The 20,919-nt window shown below is 38.2% G+C and overlaps 1 protein-coding gene across 8 annotated transcripts in view; it reads left to right on the forward strand.

Annotated features, from left to right (window-relative positions):
- Positions 1-12,876, forward strand: part of GALNT3 (polypeptide N-acetylgalactosaminyltransferase 3) — a 53,970-nt gene extending 41,094 nt beyond the window's left edge. For 7 of the 8 annotated variants that reach the window (XM_036319711.1, XM_036319714.1, XM_036319709.1 and 4 more), the window contains 5 exons: positions 339-539; positions 2,929-3,060; positions 3,269-3,370; positions 9,807-9,959; positions 11,747-12,876. In XM_036319711.1, coding sequence (XP_036175604.1) covers positions 339-539; positions 2,929-3,060; positions 3,269-3,370; positions 9,807-9,959; positions 11,747-11,869 — 711 coding nt within the window. In that variant the 3' untranslated portion in view covers positions 11,870-12,876. The remainder of the gene's footprint in view (positions 1-338; positions 540-2,928; positions 3,061-3,268; positions 3,371-9,806; positions 9,960-11,746) is intronic. The other variant, XM_036319715.1, reaches the window with a different exon arrangement.
- The last annotated feature ends 8,043 nt before the right edge of the window (positions 12,877-20,919 follow it).

The raw sequence follows: 20,919 nt of genomic DNA on the forward strand, positions 1-20,919 counted from the left end.
GTCAAATGCAGAAAAGGCTTTGGTCTTCTGTGTATATTAGAGCTTGAATAATTGTTTGCAAAAAATAAATTCTGGGTTTCATTTTTATAAGAGATCTGAAATAATTATTATGTTAAATTTCTGAAAATATGCTTTGGTTGACTTTAGTATACCATTTAATAAAATTGCTCTTTATATTTAAGAACTTAAGCTGAACTGATGGGGCAGAGACTATTTGTGAAGTTGTGCTAAAATTCTTCTATATTTTGCTTTTAATAATATCTTATAGGTGAACTTAAAAGCAACACTTTGATTTTCCTAAAATACTGTAAATTTAAACAAATATCATTAATTATCAGGTATGGCAATGTGGTGGGCAGTTGGAGATTATGCCTTGCTCTGTTGTTGGACATGTTTTTCGCAGCAAAAGCCCTCATACCTTTCCAAAAGGCACTCAGGTGATTGCTCGCAACCAAGTTCGCCTTGCAGAAGTCTGGATGGATGAATACAAGGAAATATTTTATAGGAGAAACACAGATGCAGCAAAAATTGTTAAACAAGTAAGTTAGAGCTAAGTAATTAAATTACAATAACAATCCACTCCCCAGTTCCCATGTTCTTTTACTTATTTGAATCAATTCAAATATGGAATATTTTAAAAGGCTGTTTTTGAAGCTGGCTTTTTTAACTCTTAAAATATATAACTTATGATGCCAGTTCAATTTTTTTTTAAGGAAAATTGAGTAAACTGCTTTTTAAAAATTTATGCATTCTCCTTGATTATATCCTTTTGGAAAAAAAATATTGATTTCAGAGAGGAAGGGAGAAGGAGAGAGAGAGATACTAACATCAATGATGAGAAAGAATCATTGATCAGCAGCCTCCTGCATGATCCTCTACTGGAGATCAAGCCCACAACCTGGGCAGGTTGCCCTGACTGGAATCGAACTGTGACCTCCTGGTTCATAGGCTGACACTCAAACACTGAGCCACACCATCTGGGTGATCATATCCTTTTTAATATTGGAAGCCATTTAGTTTTGTAACTGCCTTGGTTAAAAATTTTTCTCAAGGAAAAAATTAAGTGGAATTGTTTTTAACTGGTCTTAGGTGATGTGATTAACACCTAAATCAATGTGCTAAGTGGCTTTTTGAACTGGAGATAGAGACATTGTCAGAATGTGGCCAGAGAATAAGCCAGGAGTATCAAAGCCTTTTTTCCCCCCAAGTTCTGGTTCCACTACACACTGGAGGGACCACCTTGGCAAAGCCCTTTTGAAACTGTAATTAGGGATGGCACTTCATAAGTTGGTTAAGAGCTTGGCTGGATGTGGAATGTGTGCTCAACCAATTCTCTTCTCTGTCCTTCCGTGTTTTAAGAGAGGAAATACTTGCCTCTCTCCCAGAGTAGTTGTGAAAGAAATAAGTGCTAACAAATGCTACTGTTATTGACCTGCCATAGATAAAAGCGCTGCAGAATCATGGTGTCCAATACATGAAAACTGAGTTCCAATAGGTTTCATATTGGATGTGGTAAATGAACTGGACAATTTAAGAACATGCATCAGTGAATGGCACCCAACTTTTTTTTTTTTTTTTTTTTTTTTAGTTATGTTTTAATTGATTTAGAGAGAAGAAGGGAGAGGGAGAAAGGGATAGAAACATCATTGAGGAGAGAGAATCATTGATCGCTGCCTCCCAGGGATTGAATTAGCAACCTGGGCATGTGCCTGACCCGGATTCAAACTGGCGACTTTCTGGTGCATGGGTCGATGCTCAACCACTGAGCACATTGGCTAAGGGGCACCTAATTCTTTATAAGAATCAGTGCTGATTTGTGGGGAAGGGGTTGTATACTGGGTTTAAAGGGCATCAACATGTTGACTGTCATAAAGATATGGTTACTTATATTCACTTTTTCTTTGGCCTCCATTGTCTCCATGTAATATGTCAGAAGGATGCAAAGTCAGAGCCCTGCTGGGTTAGATTGCTATCTTTTTACTGGAGGCAACCAAGACAAATTGGGCAGATTGTATACTGCACAAGGGTACTTGGCTAAGCAGGCAAGTAGGTGCTAAATACAGCTTATGCTCACCCATAAAGAGGAGTGTGAGCCAACAATCCCCCCACCCCTTGTTTTTTTTTTAACACAGGGCAAATAGATCTGCTTGTAAAATGCATAAGTTAGCCAAAAGTCCTTTGTAGAGTTTTACACTTTTTGCTAAAACACCTGGGTTCAAGACTTTGAAGCTGGTAAGGAAAATATTTTCTGTAGTTGAACTGACTAGCTTGAGAATTTACCTTTTCATATATTTAGGTACCAAAGATAATATAATGTTCTTTAAAAATTTTCCTACAGACCAAATTCCTTTTCAGTTTAATAGTGCTTTTTAAAAAAGTTGTTTGTTTAGTTCCTTAAATAAAATGCCATTGCCTTTTTCTATTAATATACTGTTATTGCTAGAATATTATGAGGGCTATTGTTAGGAATAAGCTACACCCATAAAGCTAGAAAAAAATTTTGTGTGTGTGATCTTGACTAGAGGAAAGGTATAAATTACATTATGTTTGGTACTTTCTCTATACCTGGTTTCTCACACCTCACTTTACAGATCATTTTGGGGATCAATTTTGAATGCTCCCACTACCATTTCTTTGCTCATGGCATTTTGCTAGAGATCTTTGTCCCATGGGGAGATTTGTGGTACATAGGAAGAGTCAAATAACACTTGACCAGCACCATGGTGGCACCTGATTCTCTTTGAAGCCAGAAATGAGCAAGTGGGAATACTTGTTGCATGAATGAATTATGAATGCAATTAAATTTTATCTTGAATTTAGCCCAGAAATTTTTTTAAAACCTAAAGATAAATACTAATCGTAGCATTTGAAGTACTTTACCAGTGCTGTTTTGATAAAGCCTTCTCTTCACTTGTTATCTTTCTCCAGAAATCATTTGGTGATCTTTCAAAAAGATTCGAAATAAAGCACCGCCTTCAATGTAAAAATTTTACATGGTACCTGAACAATATTTATCCAGAAGTCTATGTGCCAGACCTTAATCCTGTTATATCTGGATATGTGAGTATTTTCCTGTTCCTTTTTACTTGGTATACTCCTTGCCACCAACATTTATGTGGTTCAGGGGAAATTGCTGAAATACTTTCAGGTTGTTTGCTTTTGAAATTTTTACACTATTCTTATTTACCCTACTTGTTGAAATCAATTGAAGAAATATATAAACTACATGGATTTAAATTTTTTTTATAACTTGAAAATTTTCCTTTAGATTAAAAGCGTCGGTCAGCCTTTATGTCTGGATGTTGGAGAAAATAATCAAGGCAGCAAGCCATTAATTCTATATACGTGTCATGGACTTGGGGGAAACCAGGTGAGCCCTGCATTAAAAACCCTCCCTTCTTACTAGTCCTTACAAACACAAGTTGTCGCATATTTTTCAGAAGTCCTACATCAGTTTTATATTCGCGTAACTGGTGTGTGAAATGTTTCTAGATTAAGTTTGGAAATTTACATTGAAGCTGTAGAGCACTTTATTTTGATTTTCACTCTGGCTCTGAAAACAATTTGAAGTTGCTTACCTATTCAGTAGAAAGGCAAATGAGAAAATAATGGAATAATGCCTTTTAAAATAAAAAATGGGATCTTTTATATGGAATTTTTATACTGTGTGACTATTGGCATGGTGATTTTGCAAAATTATACATAAGGTTATATTTAACTGGATTCAATAGTGAATTATAAATCATGTTAATCCCAAAAAAGCAGTGTTACAAGTAATTTTCATGGCCATAATAAATTTTCTAAAAATAAGGTATGTTCTTGATTCTCTTTGGTTGATAACATTTCTGCTTGTTGCTACTTATTTGACCGTTTTTACCAATTTAGACTCAAATGTCAAATGTCACTGTTTGGCCTACTATTGTAGAGAACATATTAAAATATTATTTGAGTTTTTACCTTTCTTTCCTTGCCTTTCCAAGTGAACTCCTGGAATGATTAGACTCTTTCTTTCATTTGTTAATTCAGCAAATTCATGGAGTGACTCCTGCATGTCATATACACTGCTGGGCTCAAGCAATTTAGATTCTAACTCCTTCAGGAAATCTGTGTTTCAGAAAGTAGGCAAGGTATAATGGTTACAGGTTACAGGCAATGTGGGCTGAGTGGGGTTGCAGAGGGCAGGCGGCTGCCTCCAGGACCAGGTTATAGGCAATAAGGGCTGGGGGTTGCAAAGGGCGAGGGCCTCTGGGATTAGATAGTTTCAGCCAAGAGGTTGTAAATCTTTACATAATGGTAGACAGTTTCTTGGGAAATGAGGATGGACTGCATTCTGATGTTAACTCCCATATCCCAGGGCATATAACTCTCAGCCAGGTTAGACTATGCTTTTTCTAGTCAGAAAAATCATGCTTAACAGAGAATGGTTAATATTCCTTTTTTAAAAAATATATTTTTATTGATTTTAGAGAGGAAGAGAGAGGGAGAGAGAGATGGAAACATCAGTGATAAGAGAGAATCAGCAATTGGCTGCCTCCTGCATGCCCCACACTGGGGATGGAGCCCACAACCCGGGATTGTGCCCTGACCGGGAACTGAACAGTGACCTCCTGATTCATAGGTCAATGCTCAACCACTGAGCCAAACCTCCGGGCATAGCATTATATTTGTTTTTATCATAAAAGTTGAAGATATATTTTATAACATTGTTTCATCAGTTTTTCTCTTATCATTGCCATAAAGATGTTTTTATATTTTTGTCTCTGGAGAAATAACTCACATATTCTTCCAACTAATATTTGTTTAGAGCTTATAATGTAACATGTACTGCTATAGTGGTGAAGCCAAAATCCCTGATCTGGTCTGGTGGAGCTAGTGTTCTAGAAAGGAAGGAAAAAAAGAAATTTGTGATTTTGGGTATGAAGAAAAATAAAGCAGGATGGGGGGAAGTGTGTGTGTGTGTGTGTGTGTGTGTGTGTGTAATTTTCAAGGTTCAGGAAGACCTGCTTGAGAAGGTGACCTTAGAATCGAGGCCTGAGGGAGTTAGGAGAGGAACCATTTTCCAGGGGGAGAACCTCTGCACAGGGAATGAAAGGCCAGAGGCCCAGTGGCAGGTACATGGAGCACACGGGAGGCCAGTGCAGGAGCAGAGTGATCTGGGAAGAGAAGTGTGGGAATTGAGGGCAGTGACATCAATGGGGGGGTCCTGGTCATACAGGTTTAACAGACCTTCTTAAGGGCCTTGGATTTAATTCGGAGCATGACAGAAGCCATTTGAGGGTTTTGAGCAAGAGGATAATATTTTTTGGTTTATATTTAAGAAGATAATTCTGGCTTCTGTTACCCTAACTTAGCCATCAATTTTATTTTGGTTTATTTCCTTTAAATTTATTTTCAATCAAGTATTGAATTTAAACTACTTTGTGAATTTTAGTTTCTAGTACTACATGTTTTTGAGATATCATCTAACTTAATCATTTCCTCAATGCTCTTTTCTACTGTTTTGACCTGATAATTATATTTTTATAATCTAAAAATTCATTGTATCAGTATTTGTATATGCCAAGTAAAAATATTTTGATAATGTAATTAAATTGACAAATAAGCTGTGCAAGGCAGTCTAAGTCATTATGGCTTTTTAAAAATTGTTTTATTGCTTAAAGTATTACAAAGAGTATTATATATGTCTCCTTTTTTTTCTCCCCTTGACAATCCCCTGGCCTCCCATACCCCCCAGTGTCTTGTGTCCATTGGTTATGCTTATATGCATGCATACAAGTCCTTCGGTTGATCTCTTACCCACCCCCTCAACCCTCCCTGGCCTTCCCACTGTTGACAGTCTGTTCAATGTTGCTCTGCCTCTGTATCTATTTTTGTTCATCAGTTATAATGGTCTTAATTATCCATAAATGAGTGAGATCATGTAGTATTTTTCTTTCATTGACTGGCTTATTTCACTTAGCATAATGCTCTCCAGGTCCATCCATGCTGTTGCAAATGGTAAGAATTCCTTTTTTACAGCAACGTAATATTCCATTGTGTAGATGTACCACAGTTTTATAATCCATTCATCTGCTGATGGGCACTTAAGCTGTTTCCAGATCTTAGCTATGGTAAATTGTGCTGCTATGAATATAGGGGTGCATATATCCTTTCTTTTTTTTTCTTTTTTTTAAAATATATTTTATTGATTTTTTACAGAGAGGAAGGGAGAGAGATAGAGAGTTAGAAACATCGATGAGAGAGAAACATCGATCAGCTGCCTTCTGCACATCTCCTACTGGGGATGTGCCTGCAACCGAGGTACATGCCCTTGACCGGAATCAAACCTGGGACCCTTCAGTCCGCAGGCCAACGCTCTATCCACTGAGCCAAACCGGTTTTGGCCATATATCCTTTCTGATTGGAGTTTCTGTTTTCTTGGGATATATTCCTAGAAGTGGGATCACTGTATCAAATGGGAGTTCCATTGTTAACTTTTTGAGGAAACTCCTTACTGTCTTCCATAGTGGCTGCACCAGTCTGCATTCCCACCAGCAGTGCATGAGTGTTCCTTTTTCTCCACATCCCCTCCAGCACTTGTTGTTTGTTGATTTGTTGATGATAGCCATTCTGACAGGTGTAAGATGGTTCCTCATTGTTGTTTTGATTTTCATTTCTTGGATGATTAGTGACTTTGAGCATGTTTTCATATGTCTCTTGGCTTTCTGAATGTCCTCTTTTGAAAAGTGTCTATTTAGGTCCTTTGCCCATTTTTTGATTGGATTGTTTATCTTCCTTTTGTTAAGTTGTATGAGTTCCCTATAAATGTTGGAGATTAAACCCTTATCGGTGATAACATTGGCAAATATGTTCTCCCATGCAGTGGGCTTTCTTGTTGTTTTGTTGATGGTTTCTTTTGCTGTGCAGAAGCTTTTTATTTTGATGTAGTCCCATTTGTTTATTTTCTCTTTAGTTTCCAATGCCCTAGGAGCTGTATTGGTGATGAAATTGCTTCGGCATATGTCTGAGATTTTGTTTCCTTTGGATTCCTCTAGTATTTTTATGGTTTCCCGTCTTACATTTAAGTCCTTTATCCTTTTTGAGTTTATTTTTGTGTATGGTGTAAGTTGGTGGTCTAGTTTCATTTTTTTTTGCATGTATCTGTCCAATTTTCCCAACACCATTTATTGAAGAGACTGTCTTGACTCCATTGTATGTTCTTGCCTCCTTTGTCAAATATTAATTGAGCATATTGGTTCGGGTTGATTTCTGGGCTCTCTATTCTATTCCATTGGCCTATATGTCTGTTCTTGTGCCAGTACCAGGCAGTATTGAGAACAGTGGCTTTGTAATACTCATTATGGCTTTTTAACACAGTATTTCGCTTCTTCCACTTTCTCTTCCAAGTTATTCATACTGGTTCTAAGTTACAAGTTTAGCCAATGTTCTCAGCTTTTTTTGTTGTCTAAGTATCTTCAACTATTTTCCATTCCTTATAATGCCCCTTTTAATGCTTTTAAAAAAGAGTGGAGCCCCAGCCTGTTGCTCAGTGGATAGAGCGTTGGCCTGTGGACTGAAGGGTCCCGGGTTCAATTCCGGTCAGGGGCACATGCCCGGGTTGTGGGCTCAATCCCCAGTAGGGGGTATGCAAGAGGCAACTGATCAATGATTCTCTCTCATCATTAATGTTTCTATCTCTCTCTCCCTCTTCCTTCCTCTCTGAAATCAATAAAAATATGTTAAAAAAAGTAAAAGGGGAAATTCATTCCTTAAAAAAAAAGTGTGGAGCAAAATACTGGACAGCCTTTCTTGCCATCTTTGCAATCCTAAAATTTACTTTTCTTAAAGACATATAGCTAGAGTACTGTTTTCATCATCTAAACCCATTTTCTTTCAATGTCTCCTTCTGTCAGTTATAAAAATGACTGACATAATATTTGTAGAAGGAGGTAAATTAGGCATGATACTAAGACCAAGGGAATTCAAGATTAATTCAGCTAGTGTTTGTACAGTGCCTACTGTCATACCCATAAAGGGTATAGAACAGTCTCTCCACAGGACATAATAAAGGCTCAGTAAATATTAGTGCTAAGACTAATTATTTAATTACTGAAAATCAGTTATATTCAGTTATTTTATCTTTGGTATATCAACATTATGAAATGTTTGATTTGTAATGAATGCTGTTACTAGTTACACTACCAGACTTTGGTCTGTGGTGAAGCCAGCTAGCTACGCACACAATTCCAATAGAGTGCAATAAAAGTTATCTTTGATGGACTATGGGAACCCTGCAAAGGATGTAATTTTGTGCAGTACAACAAATTCATGGAAAACCAAACAAGGAAAGGAATATTTGAATTGGCCTCTTGAAAAATAAAAAGGTGTTAGGTAGGCATAGAAGGATCCAGAAGGATATTCCAGGTAGAGCACAATAGAGCAAAGCCTTAGAGTTATAGATACACATGTTCTGCATTTGTAGAATTGTTTGAAAGAAGCATCTATATATATAAAAGCCTAAGTGACCGAACGACCAGTCGACTGGTTGCTATGATGTGCACTGACCACTAGGGGGCAAACGCTCAACACAGGAGCTGTCCCCTGGTGGTCAGTGCACTCCAACAGCCAACCTCCCACGACTGGCCAGCCTCCTGTGGTCCCTCTTCCCTACCAGCTTGCCAACCTCTCCCAGTCCCTTCCCCACCAGCCAACCTCTCGTGGTCCCTTCCCCCAGCCAGCCTGCGCCCCCATCGGCGCCAATCAGGGGGGCCAGCCAGCCAACCTCCCATGGTCCCTCTCCCCCACCAGTCGGCTCCCCTGATCGGCCCTGATCACCGGCCAGGCCAAGGGACCCCACCCTTGCACGAATTAGTGCACTGGGCCTCTAGTAGTATATAATTGGGACAATAGATAATAAAAGATTGAAAATGGAAGTTTCATGTACCAATTAAGGAATGTGGACTTTATCTTAGCAACAGCAGTGACTCACTTTAGCAGGGGAGGTAGGGGATCTAATAAATGTTATAGAAGACAAACAGTGAACTGAAGCAGAGTGAGTTTCCACTTACTGAGGTAGCAGAGTGAACTGAAATATAGGAGCAGAAACTGCAGGTAAATGGAGGTGTTGCAGTAGAGATTCTGAATAAGAGAAGTTAGGATATGGAAGGAAGGATGGGTGGGATGGTAATATCTGAGAGAACAATTCAGTAGGACGAAGGGACTACTAGTAATTAATTGGACATATGTGGAGGAAGGAGCATCAATACAGTAACAATAGCTAAAATGTATTGAATGCCCAACATGAGCCAGTTATTATCATTGTTTGCATAAATTAACCCATTTCTCTTTATAATTCTAATGGGTAGGAGCTATTAATTTACCCAACTCACAGGCAAGGACACGGAGGCAAGGAGATTACCCCCTTTTAAATGTTCCTAGTTTAAATAAAAATGCCAAGAATTGAGATGAATAAGAGAGAAGGAACATTTGCAGTTAAGGTGCTTCTAGAGCTTGCCAGGCCCTTTCCTATGGAGTACCTGACTTAGCCTCCATCCTACCAGATAACTTCCAGTTTCTGAAATGGGGAGGAGACAATAATGTCTTAATTAGGTAACTTCCTGTTGGTAATAGGCTGGAGAAAGGTTATAGTAGTATCTTCTGTCATAAAAACTCAGCTTATGTTCCTGATCCCAGTTCCTACTGTATAATCTTGTTGAAGTAGACATGACTTCATTATTGGGCAAGTTGCTGATTTTTTTGGTTGGACTGTTATTTTGCACCCGAGCATATAGGTGCTTTTGTCAGTAACAGCAGTCTGTCTTTCACAGTACTTTGAATACTCTGCTCAACATGAAATTCGGCATAACATCCAGAAGGAGTTATGTCTCCACGCTGCTCCAGGTCCTGTTCAGCTGAAGACATGTACCTACAAAGGTCACAAAACAGTTGCCACTGGAGAACAGATATGGGAGATCCAAAAGGTACCTCAGTGCAGCTAATTCACCCCTTTATGTAATTACTGTTTTGAATAGCTCTAATTGCTTATCTGGAAACATACGTGAAACATTTTGTATTAACATTATCCATCGGAACTTCTGAGCTTTTCTTAACTTTGTTATTGTTTGTTTACCAATGTGATAAAAGAGAATATATGAGTTAAATACTCTTAGGAACAAAATAATTGGAAAGCTTCGTAGTTAAAGCATGGTTTTTATGCAGATCAACACTTCTGTGAATTATTAATTGTTGTCCATATTTATCTTTTTAAAGTTTCTTATAATGCGTCTTGTAATAGACATACTTTTTTCCTTGGCAGAGAGAAAAGAAAAATCATTATTATTACTATTTTTTTACCTGAAGTGCTCAATTCTTTTCTTCCCTGTTTGTGAATTTAGAACTAAGAGAATACACAAAAGTTCTTTTCTGTTTTTATAAAACATATTTTAGGGATTAGCTGGAATCTAGTAACTCTTATCTGAAAACTGTTTTGTGAAATGCAAGAACACTGACTTTTATGACTTACATTTTTTAAAAGAGTTTGTCACTTATGGGTATATATAGCTGGAATGTTTCTTGTTTGAAAACTTGACTGAGACCTTGCTCTGTATACCTCTCTTCATTTATGTAATACCTTCTGTAGTGGCATAACTGGTGGTGTTTACTTCAGAAACCAACAAGATTTATCAGACATAGTTGATCTTAGAAAATAACAAGTTAAGAATGGTGTATATTTGGTGTGCAGGTTTTCCTTTAGCTTTGATGAGATCTGTTAGGGTTTGGGCTTGTGACTTGGGCTGAGAAGGAATTCACAACTCAAAGAAGGGATGTAGAGAGGAAGTTTATTTCACTTTCCTCCAAGGGAGAGGACCCTGCCCATGCATTGCTAATCAATACAGGGGCAAGAAGCAAAAACCGGCTTCACCTTTTAAAGCAGTGGTTCTCAACCTTCCTAATGTCGCAACCCTTTAATACAGTTCCTCATGTTGTGGTGACCCCCAACCATAAAATTATTTTCATTGCTACTTCATAACTGTAATTTTGCTACTGTTATGAATCGTAATGTAAAAATCTGATATGCAGGATGTATTTTCATTGTTACAAATTGAACATAATTAAAGCATAGTGATTAATCACAAAAACAATATATTATTGTAATTATATATGTGTTTTCTGATGGTCTTAGGCGACCCCTGTGAAAGCGTCATTCGACCCCCAAAGGGATCGCGACCCACAGGTTGAGAACCGCTGTTTTAAAGGGTAATGGCTGCTGTTGCTAGGTGACAAGGCAGGGAGGGGGATTTGAGGCTGAAGTGTTTTTCAGGAGACAATACCAGCAGATGCCTTAGGGAGGTGTCTTACCAATATTTTTCCCAAGCTTGTAAAACATGCTTAGAGCAAAAGTTATGAAGAGTTCAAAAGAAGCCTATTTGAAGGGGGGTTGCAGGGGAAGGGAGTTTTCTATTAACTAGAGAAACCTTGGTGTGAAATATCCCTTAGTTCTGAAAATAGCAGGGAGGAGGGGTATGCAAAAATGTAGCCTTGAGAGTATCTTGTATTTGTCTTGTAGTTTGAACACAGGGGCTGTTTGAATCAGAAGAGCTAACAATCTTAGGTGCTTCTCATAAATTGTGGAAGGCTATCACAAAGAAAAAGAAAGGCCTTTTTTTTTTCTTTTTCTCTCCTTACAAGACCATAAAGTAGTTTTTGTATTTATGAGTTAACTTTGAGTCTTAAAACTTAATGTCTGTTGTGTTTCTTTTTATTCTAGGATCTACTTCTATATAATCCATTCTTAAAGATGTGCCTTTCAGCAAATGGAGAGCATCCAAGCTTAGTGTCTTGCAATCCATCAGATCCACTCCAAAAATGGATTTTTAGCCAAAATGATTAAGTGTTCCTTAAAATTAAGGAGTTGAAAAGGAGATATTTTTTTCTCATAAAACTGTGACTAGGAATACACTGTAGTTTTTGAAAATTATGCAAAAGCAGCTAATTGTAACTTATTCCAAGTGCATTTTTCTTATTTATGTCTTACAATGTCTCTGTAGCATTGCTACGGAAATCCCTTGTTTCCATTTCAAAGCACAATAATTAATAATACCAAAGACTCTTTTGACATGTCCGTATGTAGGGGGAGATATGTTTACAGTATGATGAAAATAATTTTCCAAGTAAAGTGATGTTTGTGTGATTTGTATACTCAAGGATATGCACAACTACATTCACACACTCACAACTTAAAATATTTCTTCTAGTTTTGGGGAGAAAGGGAGAAAGATTTGATACTGTATTTTTTTAACTACATACAAATGGATCAATGAAGGTCAAACATTGGCCTTTATACACAAACCAGGAAATTTTTATAGATCTAGAATTTATTACATGAAAATGCAGGTAAATGTTTCTGTTTTTTTTTTCCCTTTGTTTACTGATCTGTCAAATGTTTCCTTAAACATGGAATTAAATGAATAAGCAGTAAACTATTTTTAAAACTTTAATTTCTTGGAAAATTTTAAAATATTTTTTATTCTGAAGCCCACTTGGTTTGAAGCACTTAAGTCTTTCTTAAAAGACTTTTCTTAAGTAACAATACTGTGTTTTCCCAAAGCAATTAAAAAAACCAAACTTTTATAACTTACTATCTTTTGAAAAGGTGTCTTTTTCCTTCTTGTCTTTTTTTTTTCTTACCAAAATTCACTAATCTTGAATGTTTGTGAAATTGAATTTTAAATGCAGAATACTTGACTCATTTAAAGTGAAATTTTATTTGTTACTGACTTAATTTAATTTGTTACTGTTCAGTTAATAGATTATCTTTGTGATGAATATTTTTCATTCAAAAAAAACTTCTTTCTCTCTATGTGGAAAACACAATAAAACAAAACCTTACTATTGTAACATTGGATTTATGTATTTTTCTCTTTTGGATAAAATATATCATTGATAATAAGTAGGGGAAGCATGAATTTTGTATTCTGAATTTGTAAGAACTGATTATAGAGAGCCATCAGATATTTCTTAAGGAAAACTCAAACGTTTGATAATCATGGCATAAAAAATGTGTAATGGAGAAGATTCCATGTTAGATGTTTAAAAAATTTTGTACTAATTCCTGGTAACTTTCCTTTAGCATCTGATAGAATAATTTTTTTTTTTTTTTAATATGATGCTTATTTAGGAGATTTAGCACTTTTTTCTTTTTGGCCACTTTATATATAAGTCTCTGGTATTCTTATTTCAGAGGTGAAGTATGATTGGGTTTATATTTTAAACCCGGCAGAGCCTCACTTATACAAAAGAAAAAAATTAAATATTGGTCCCATCTGCTCATTATTTGTAACTTTGAAATTGCATTTTTAAAAACCTGCATTCTTTAATTTGTCATAATTCCAACTTTTATTTCAATTAAATTGCCATTTATTGTGTGTCTAACTTTATGACAAGTTATGGTAGGCAGAGTAAGACTTACATTGCCTTTGAGCTTAGGTCTTATGGAGCAGAAAGAAAGACATAATTTTGAAATAGTATCATGAGTGACTTTATGATGTTTTATTTTATGATGAGATGACAGGTCATTATTCATATTTGATATTTTTAATAAATAAAGATATTTCTTTATTACTATAACATATTAATATGTATTGTGAAATATACACTAATACCCACTTACATGTACAACTTCTGTTTCTTAGTTTGTTATTCTAGAACAGCGATTTGCAACTAGTGTGCTGCAAGAATTTTAAAACATGCAATACCTGACTATTTAATCAGGGGCACTGAGATATTTTCCTTTAGATTGTCAAGTAAAAAGATGACAATAGCCAACACAATAGTAATTTATTGTGAATGGATCAAAATTATACCTATGTTTTTTGTCAGATTGGCAAAAAATATATTTTTTGGTGTGCTTCAGAATTTTAGCAATTTATTTATGCCATGAAATCAAAAAGGTTGAAATTGCTACTCTAAATGAACATTCAGGAGCAAATATTGCCCCTAAAATATTTTTATATCTCCTAATCCTATATAATAAAAGGCTTAATATGCTAAGTGTCTGGTCATCCGGTCAGCTGTTCAACCAATTAAAACATACTTATTATATACTAAGGCCACTCAACTGCCCACTATGACATGCACTGACCACCAGGGGGCAGAGAGTTGACCGGTTGACCAGTCGCTATGATGTTCACTGACCACCAGAGGGCAGACACTCTGACCGTAGGTTAGCTTGCTGCTGGTCCAGCCGATCGGGACTGAATGAGACAGGCTGGAAACACCCTGGAGCCCTCCCGTGGTCCCTCCCGACTGGCCAATCTCCCATGTCTCTCCCCGGCCCCAATCATGCATTGGTGGGGTCCCTTGGCCTGGCCTGCACCCTCTCGCAATCTGCGACCCCATCGGAGAGCTGGTTTTGGCTCGATCCCACAGGGGGAGTGCCGCTCAGCCAGAAGCCGGGCTCACTGCTGAAGAGCGCAGAGGCGGTGGCAGGAGCCTCTCCCGCCTCCACAGCAGTGCTAAGGATGTCCAACTGCCTGGGGAGCGGGCCTAAGTCGGCAGTCGGACATCCCCCGAAGGCTCCCAGACTGCAAAGAGGGTGCAGGCCGGCTGAGGGACCTGACCCCCCAGTGCACTATTTTGTGTACCGGACCTCTAGTATGAAATAAAATTAAACAGAACAAATTCTCAAAGATATTTTATAAATGAACTTAAAGTAAAACATATTAAAAACAAACAAATCTGAGTACTCTCAGTGTATTAGTCACATGCTGCCATGTCAAGAGCCAACCAAAATCTGCTTAGATTAATTCAGTTGATTGTTTTATGGCTGTGATAAATGCATTCAAAGGGAGAGTTTTTCTTACCTGATTTGGGAGCCCCAGGCTGTTGCTCATGTGACGTTTAACTCATTTCACTAGGGATTTATCCTTTCTGGTCAGGTAATAACTTTTAAAAGTCTGAATTTTGAAGCAATGCTCATAGAAGTTATTTATGCAGCCTGATTGACATCCACTTGAGATATTTAAATGTTCTCAAGTGTGAAATTGCGGAACTCTTGCTTAACTTGAAGCTACCATGGCAAATTCTGCAGAAGCCCTGACCTGTTGCCTTTCTTCCAGAGGACCAAGTCCCAGGAACTCTAGATTGGGAGGCTACACTGCCAAACCTGCTAGGGACAACCTGATGGGTGGGCTCCCTGAAAAACCGGGATATGGCCACGCAACTGTAGGAGAAAGTCAGCAATACACTAAAATTCCTATTACTACAACCAATCATGATAACTTTTAAGTTGCTCTGTTACCAGATAACTGGCCTAGCTGTTGACAATTTAATTAAATACTATGTAAATCATAAAAAATATAGCAAAAGAAAACAGGATTGAATGCTTTGTGAAAACTTAATATTTTTAAAAGTTTGGCTAAGTTATATGTGGATGAGAATTATAAAAGATAAGAAAAACAAAACTCTAGGAAGATTCTGTGCTCAAATTGCTTCACAATAGGCTTTAATGAAAGCAGAATGCATCAGATGATGCATTCTAGTATTATTACTATAGGAAAGATGTTGCACAATTCTCGTAAACCAATGCATACTCAAATAAAAGGGCTCGCCTTACAATGGAATATTTGTGAAGGAATTAATATACATAGTGTGTGTATTTTAAGTTAAAATATTTCATATGTATCAATTTTTATGGCTTTCAATTTTAAATTCCCTTTTCAAATCATCATTCATCTATCAGCCCAATTGTGTTGAAGGAGAGTTTTTCTCCTCCACACATATTTAGACACTATTGTTCTCCTATCTTCAACAACTTGTTTTCTTTTTGTTTTTTTGTTTACAAGCAATGGGGAAGATTTTATTTTATTTTTAAACTATTTTTTTTATTGCTTAAAGTATTACAAAGGGTATTACATATGTGTCCTTTTTTTCCCCCCACCCTTGAACAACTTGTTTTCAACAATATTTAGGAAATATTTTTGTTTGTTTGTTTCAGTGATTGCAGTAGGCACCAGAAACTAATGATACACAAAGTGATCCCTATCTTCAAGAATTTTAGAGTATTGTAATGTAGTTATCAATGAAGTATAATGATGCTATTTTATTTATTTAATTATTTTTTTTGTTACTCCTCACCTGAGGATATTTTTCCATTGATTTTTCGAGAGAGTGGAAGGGAAGGGGAGAGACAGAGAGAAAAACATTGATGCGAGAGAGAGAGACATCGATTGGCTGCTTCCTACACGCAGTCTGATAGGGCCAGGGGTTGAGCTTGCAACCTAGGTACAAGCCCTTGACCAGAATCGAACCTGGGACCCTTCAGTCCACAGGCCAATGCTCTTTCCACTGAGCTAAACCGGCTAGGGCCAAACATATCTCTTGAGTACTACATCGTCACAATGGAATACTTTCTTGAACATTAGCTGTGATAGTATTTCTTTCCTTAGTTTATTCACATAAAGACACTTCCTACAGAATACTAATACAAACCATCCAAAACCAGTACCAGCGGTTCTCAACCTGTGGGTCGCGAACAATGAAAATACATCCTGCACATCAGATATTTACATTACGATTCATAGCAGTAGCAAAATTACAGTTATGAAGTAGCAACGAAAATAATTTCATGGTTGGGGGTCACCACAACATGAGGAACTGTGTTAAAGGGTTGTGGCATTACCATCCAATTCATTCCAAAAACCTCATTCAAATATCCTTAACTTTTTCAATGTCTCTTTTTTCTTCCTGGTCCAGGACCTACTCTAAGATCATGCCTCACATTTAGTTCTCATATTTTTTGGTTTCTTTTAATCTGGAGCAGCTTCAAAGTCTTTCTCTGACTTTCATGTAGCTTACAGTTTTAGAGTATAAAGAATGTCAATCAACCTAGGGCCATGTGATATTTTCTTATGTCCAGACTTAAGCCATTCATTCTCATCAGGAATAGCACAGAAACAGTATTGTAGTATTCATCATGAGTCCTTCAATGCTATTTTCATTCTTATCAGGAATAGCACAGAAACAATATTGTAGTATTTATCGAGTCCTTCAATGTTATTCCTTCCTACCACTAGAGATGTTAACTTGATAACCTGTTCAAGTTGGTGCCTGTCAGATTCCTGAACCATAAGTCCACCTTTTCCCACTTTGTAGGTGGTATTAAGAGATACTCCAAGACTATGCAAATATGTAATTCTTTTTTTTTTTTACACTTGCCAGTACTCAAGGGGAGGAGTGCTTGGGGGGTAACTGGATAAAGACAGTGAAGGGATTAGCTAAAGAACATATATCCATACCCCATGGACATGGACAATAGTTTGGTGAAGGCCAAGGGAGGGGGAGGGAGGGGTGGCAGACACATATGTTTTATATATATCTATATCTACGTGTTACCTAATTATATATTTGTACACACATCTTTATCTATTCCTGGATCTCTCTCAGTTGCAATCCCATCCTGTAACCTCTATTTCCATTTTCATAAACCTCTCTCTAACTGTGAGAACCCTGTTTCCCATTATCTTCATTCTATTTAATGAAGTAATCTCCTGACCATGCCGTCAGACTTCTTGGCCTCTGGTCTCATCACCTCCTCATCCATTTCCTCCCTCTTTCTAACCTCCTCAGCCCAACTACCTCCACGAGAAGGGAAAGAAAGAGGAGAGGAGACAGAAGGAGAAAAAAGAGGAAACAACTTTTTATTTTTTATACACACGTCTTACAAAAGAAAAAAAAAAATTGAAACTAATGGGTTTGACCAAATTTCATGTATTTTATTGTAACTGAGACTAGAAGAAATGCAGTGAACAAATTTTATTTTTTTTAATTAAATCTTTATTGTTCAGATTATTACATTTGTTCCTCTTTTTTCCCCCCATAACTCCCCTCCTCCCAGTTCCCGCCCCACCCTCCGCCCTCACTCCCCACCCACTGTCCTCTTCCATAGGTGCACGATTTTTGCCCAGTCTCTTTCCGCATCTCCCACACCCCTTTCCCCCCCAAGAATAGTCCATTCCCTTTCTATGTCCCTGATTCTATTATGATCACCAGATTATTTATTCACTTGATTCTTAGATTCACTTGTTGATAGATGCATATTTGTTGTTCATAATTTGTATCTTTACCTTTTTCTTCTTCTTCCTCTACTTAAAGGATACCTTTCAGCATTTCATATAATACTGGTTTGGTGGTGATGAACTCCTTTAGCTTTTCCTTATCTGTGAAGCTCTTTATCTGACCTTCCGTTCTGAATGATAGCTTTGCTGGATAAAGTAATCTTGGTTGTAGGTTCTTGGTATTCATTACTTTGAATATTTCTTGCCACTGCCTTCTGGCCTGCAAAGTTTCTGTTGAGAAATCAGCTGACAGTCGCATGGGTATTCCCTTGTAGGTAACTGGGTTTCTTTCTCTTGCTGCTTTTAAGATTCTCTCTTTGTCTTTTGCTCTTGGCATTTTAATTATGATGTGTCTTGGTGTGGTCCTCTTTGGATTCCTTTTGTTTGGGGTTCTCTGCGCTTCCTGGACCTGTAAGTCTATTTCTTTCACCAGGTGGGGGAAGTTTTCTGTCATTATTTCTTCAAATAGGTTTTCAATATCTTGCTCTCTCTCATCTTCTGGCACCCCTATAATTCTGATGTTGGTACCCTTGAAGGTGTCCCAGAGGCTCCTTACACTATCTTCGTATTTTCGGATTCTTTTTTCATTTTGCTTTTCCAGTTGGGTGTTTTTTGCTTCTTTGTGTTTTGAATCTTTGACTTGATTCTTGCGCTCCTCTGGTCTGCTGTTGGGTGTCTGTATAATATTCTTTATTTCAGTCAGTGTATGCTTAATTTCTAGTTGGTTCTTTATCATAATATCGAGGGTCTCATTAGATTTCTTGAGGATCTCACTACATTTATCGGCGGTCTCACCAGTCTTTTCGAGGGCCTTACTAAGTTTATCAGCAGCTTCTAGACAGTTCTTGAGAGACCTTAAAAGTGTGGTTTTGAGCTCTATATCTTCCCTTTCTGACATTTGCGTCCTGTTTCTTTGTCTCCGCATTTTTTAATCTTTTCTTGGTGCACCCCCTAGTGGTCTTTGTGCGCAATCTTGTAGTTAAGCCTTGATTGTTGTCGGTAATACCAGGGGTGATTTGACCTCCAGGCTAACTGGCTATGAGAGTCAGCTGTGTCTGCAGTGGGAGAGCTTCTGTGCTGGATCTCTAGGGCGGTGCTAATCTAGCCTTTGCCTGAGTCTATCCGGCAAATGGCGCTGCGCAGGGCTTGGGTGGGGCGGGTCCCCGGGGATCTACAGTTATGGCTGCTCTCAGTTCCGTCCCTGGGGCTCTGCCTCTCAGAGTCCCGGCAACTGCTGCAAACCTCGGAGAGAAAGCTGCCTTCGAGTTCTGACTGAAGCCAGACAGTCCCGCTTCTCCCATTTGAGTCTGGGTCCCTAGAGACTCACCCGGATCTGGAGCTCAGAGTCTGAAACTCCCTCTCAATTGAAAGCAACAACCGCGCCCTCCACCGACAGCCCGCTCCGCGCGCCCACTCCGCACCTGAGTATTTCACTTCAGCACTGCGCCTCCTCTGAGTCTGGGTATGATATTCTCTTTCCTCCTAGTTGTAGAATTTCCACTCAGCCAGCCTTCCTGTGGTTCTGGATGATGTCTGTTCTGTCCTTTAGTTATATCTCTGAAGTGGTTGTTCGAGGCAGCAATCTCCGTCGTTAACCTATGCCGCCATCTTGGTTTCTCCAAATTTTAAAAAAGAACAAATCATAAGGGGCATTTTGATAACTTTGTAAAGGTTCTGTACATTAAAAAGTTGGACTAATATTTGCAACATGTATATCTGTTTTCTAGTGCTACTATAACAAATCACTGCAAACTTGGTGGCTTTAAACAACACAAATGTATTGCCTTGAAGTTCCAGAGGTCAGAAGTCCTAAATGGGTCTCTCTGGTCAAATATCAAGCAGTTAGCAGCACCGTGTTCCTTCTGGAAACTCTATTTCCTTGCCCTTCCCAGCCTGTAGACTCTACAGTGTAGAGGCACCCACATCCTTTGGTTTGTGACTCCATTTCTTCATCACTAAAATCAGCACTGTAGCATCTTCAAATCTCCCTCTGAGTCTGATCCCTCCCCTGTCTCGCTTTTCCACTTCTGAGAAGCCTTATAATTACATTGAGTCCACTGGGTAATCCAGGGCCATCTCCCTATTTTAAGGTCAGTTGATTAGCAACCTTAATTTTAATTTGCATGTGAAATAACGTATTCAGAGGTTCTTGGGACAAGGATGTGAACATTTTTGGGAGGCCATAATTCTATCTACCAGGATATAAGACATAAAAAAATGTTGACATCTTTTTTTTTAATCCTCACCAGATGATATTTTTCCAGTGATTTTTAGAGAGAGTGGAAGAAAGAGGGAAAGACAGAAAGAAACATAGATGTGAGAGAAACACATTGATTGGTTGCCTCCTGCATAGAGTCCCGACCAGGGGCCGGGCCTGGGAGGAGCCTACAACTGAGGTAGGTTATGTGCCCTGGACCGAAGTTGATCCCAGGACCCTTCGGTTTGCATGCTGAAGCTCTATCTATTGAGCCAAACTGGCTAGGGCAGAATGCCAAGGGAGTTAAAGGGTTGACCCTGAACACATCAGCGGGCATGTAGATGAGTGTCAGGGTTGTTTTACTGGCAGACGTGACTGTGCTCTGTACTTTGGAGGGCAACTTTGAGTTAGCCAGTTTGACTGTCCTTTAGCTTTCCACTAGTAACCTGGAGTTTATTCTTCAGGTAAGGTAAAACAGGGTGATTTTCACCTACTCTTGAGGGCAGGAGATGGGCCATGGTGAACTTAGAAGCAGAGGCAGCTGAGCTGGCCCCCTCCTGATCCTGATGCTGACCCAAGGCCAGACCTGCAGCTCCAGACGCACATCCCAGATCCCTAGCTTTCCACTCT

The sequence above is a fragment of the Myotis myotis genome, unplaced genomic scaffold, assembly GCF_014108235.1.
Source record: "Myotis myotis isolate mMyoMyo1 unplaced genomic scaffold, mMyoMyo1.p scaffold_m19_p_8, whole genome shotgun sequence".
Taxonomy (NCBI): domain Eukaryota; kingdom Metazoa; phylum Chordata; class Mammalia; order Chiroptera; family Vespertilionidae; genus Myotis; species Myotis myotis.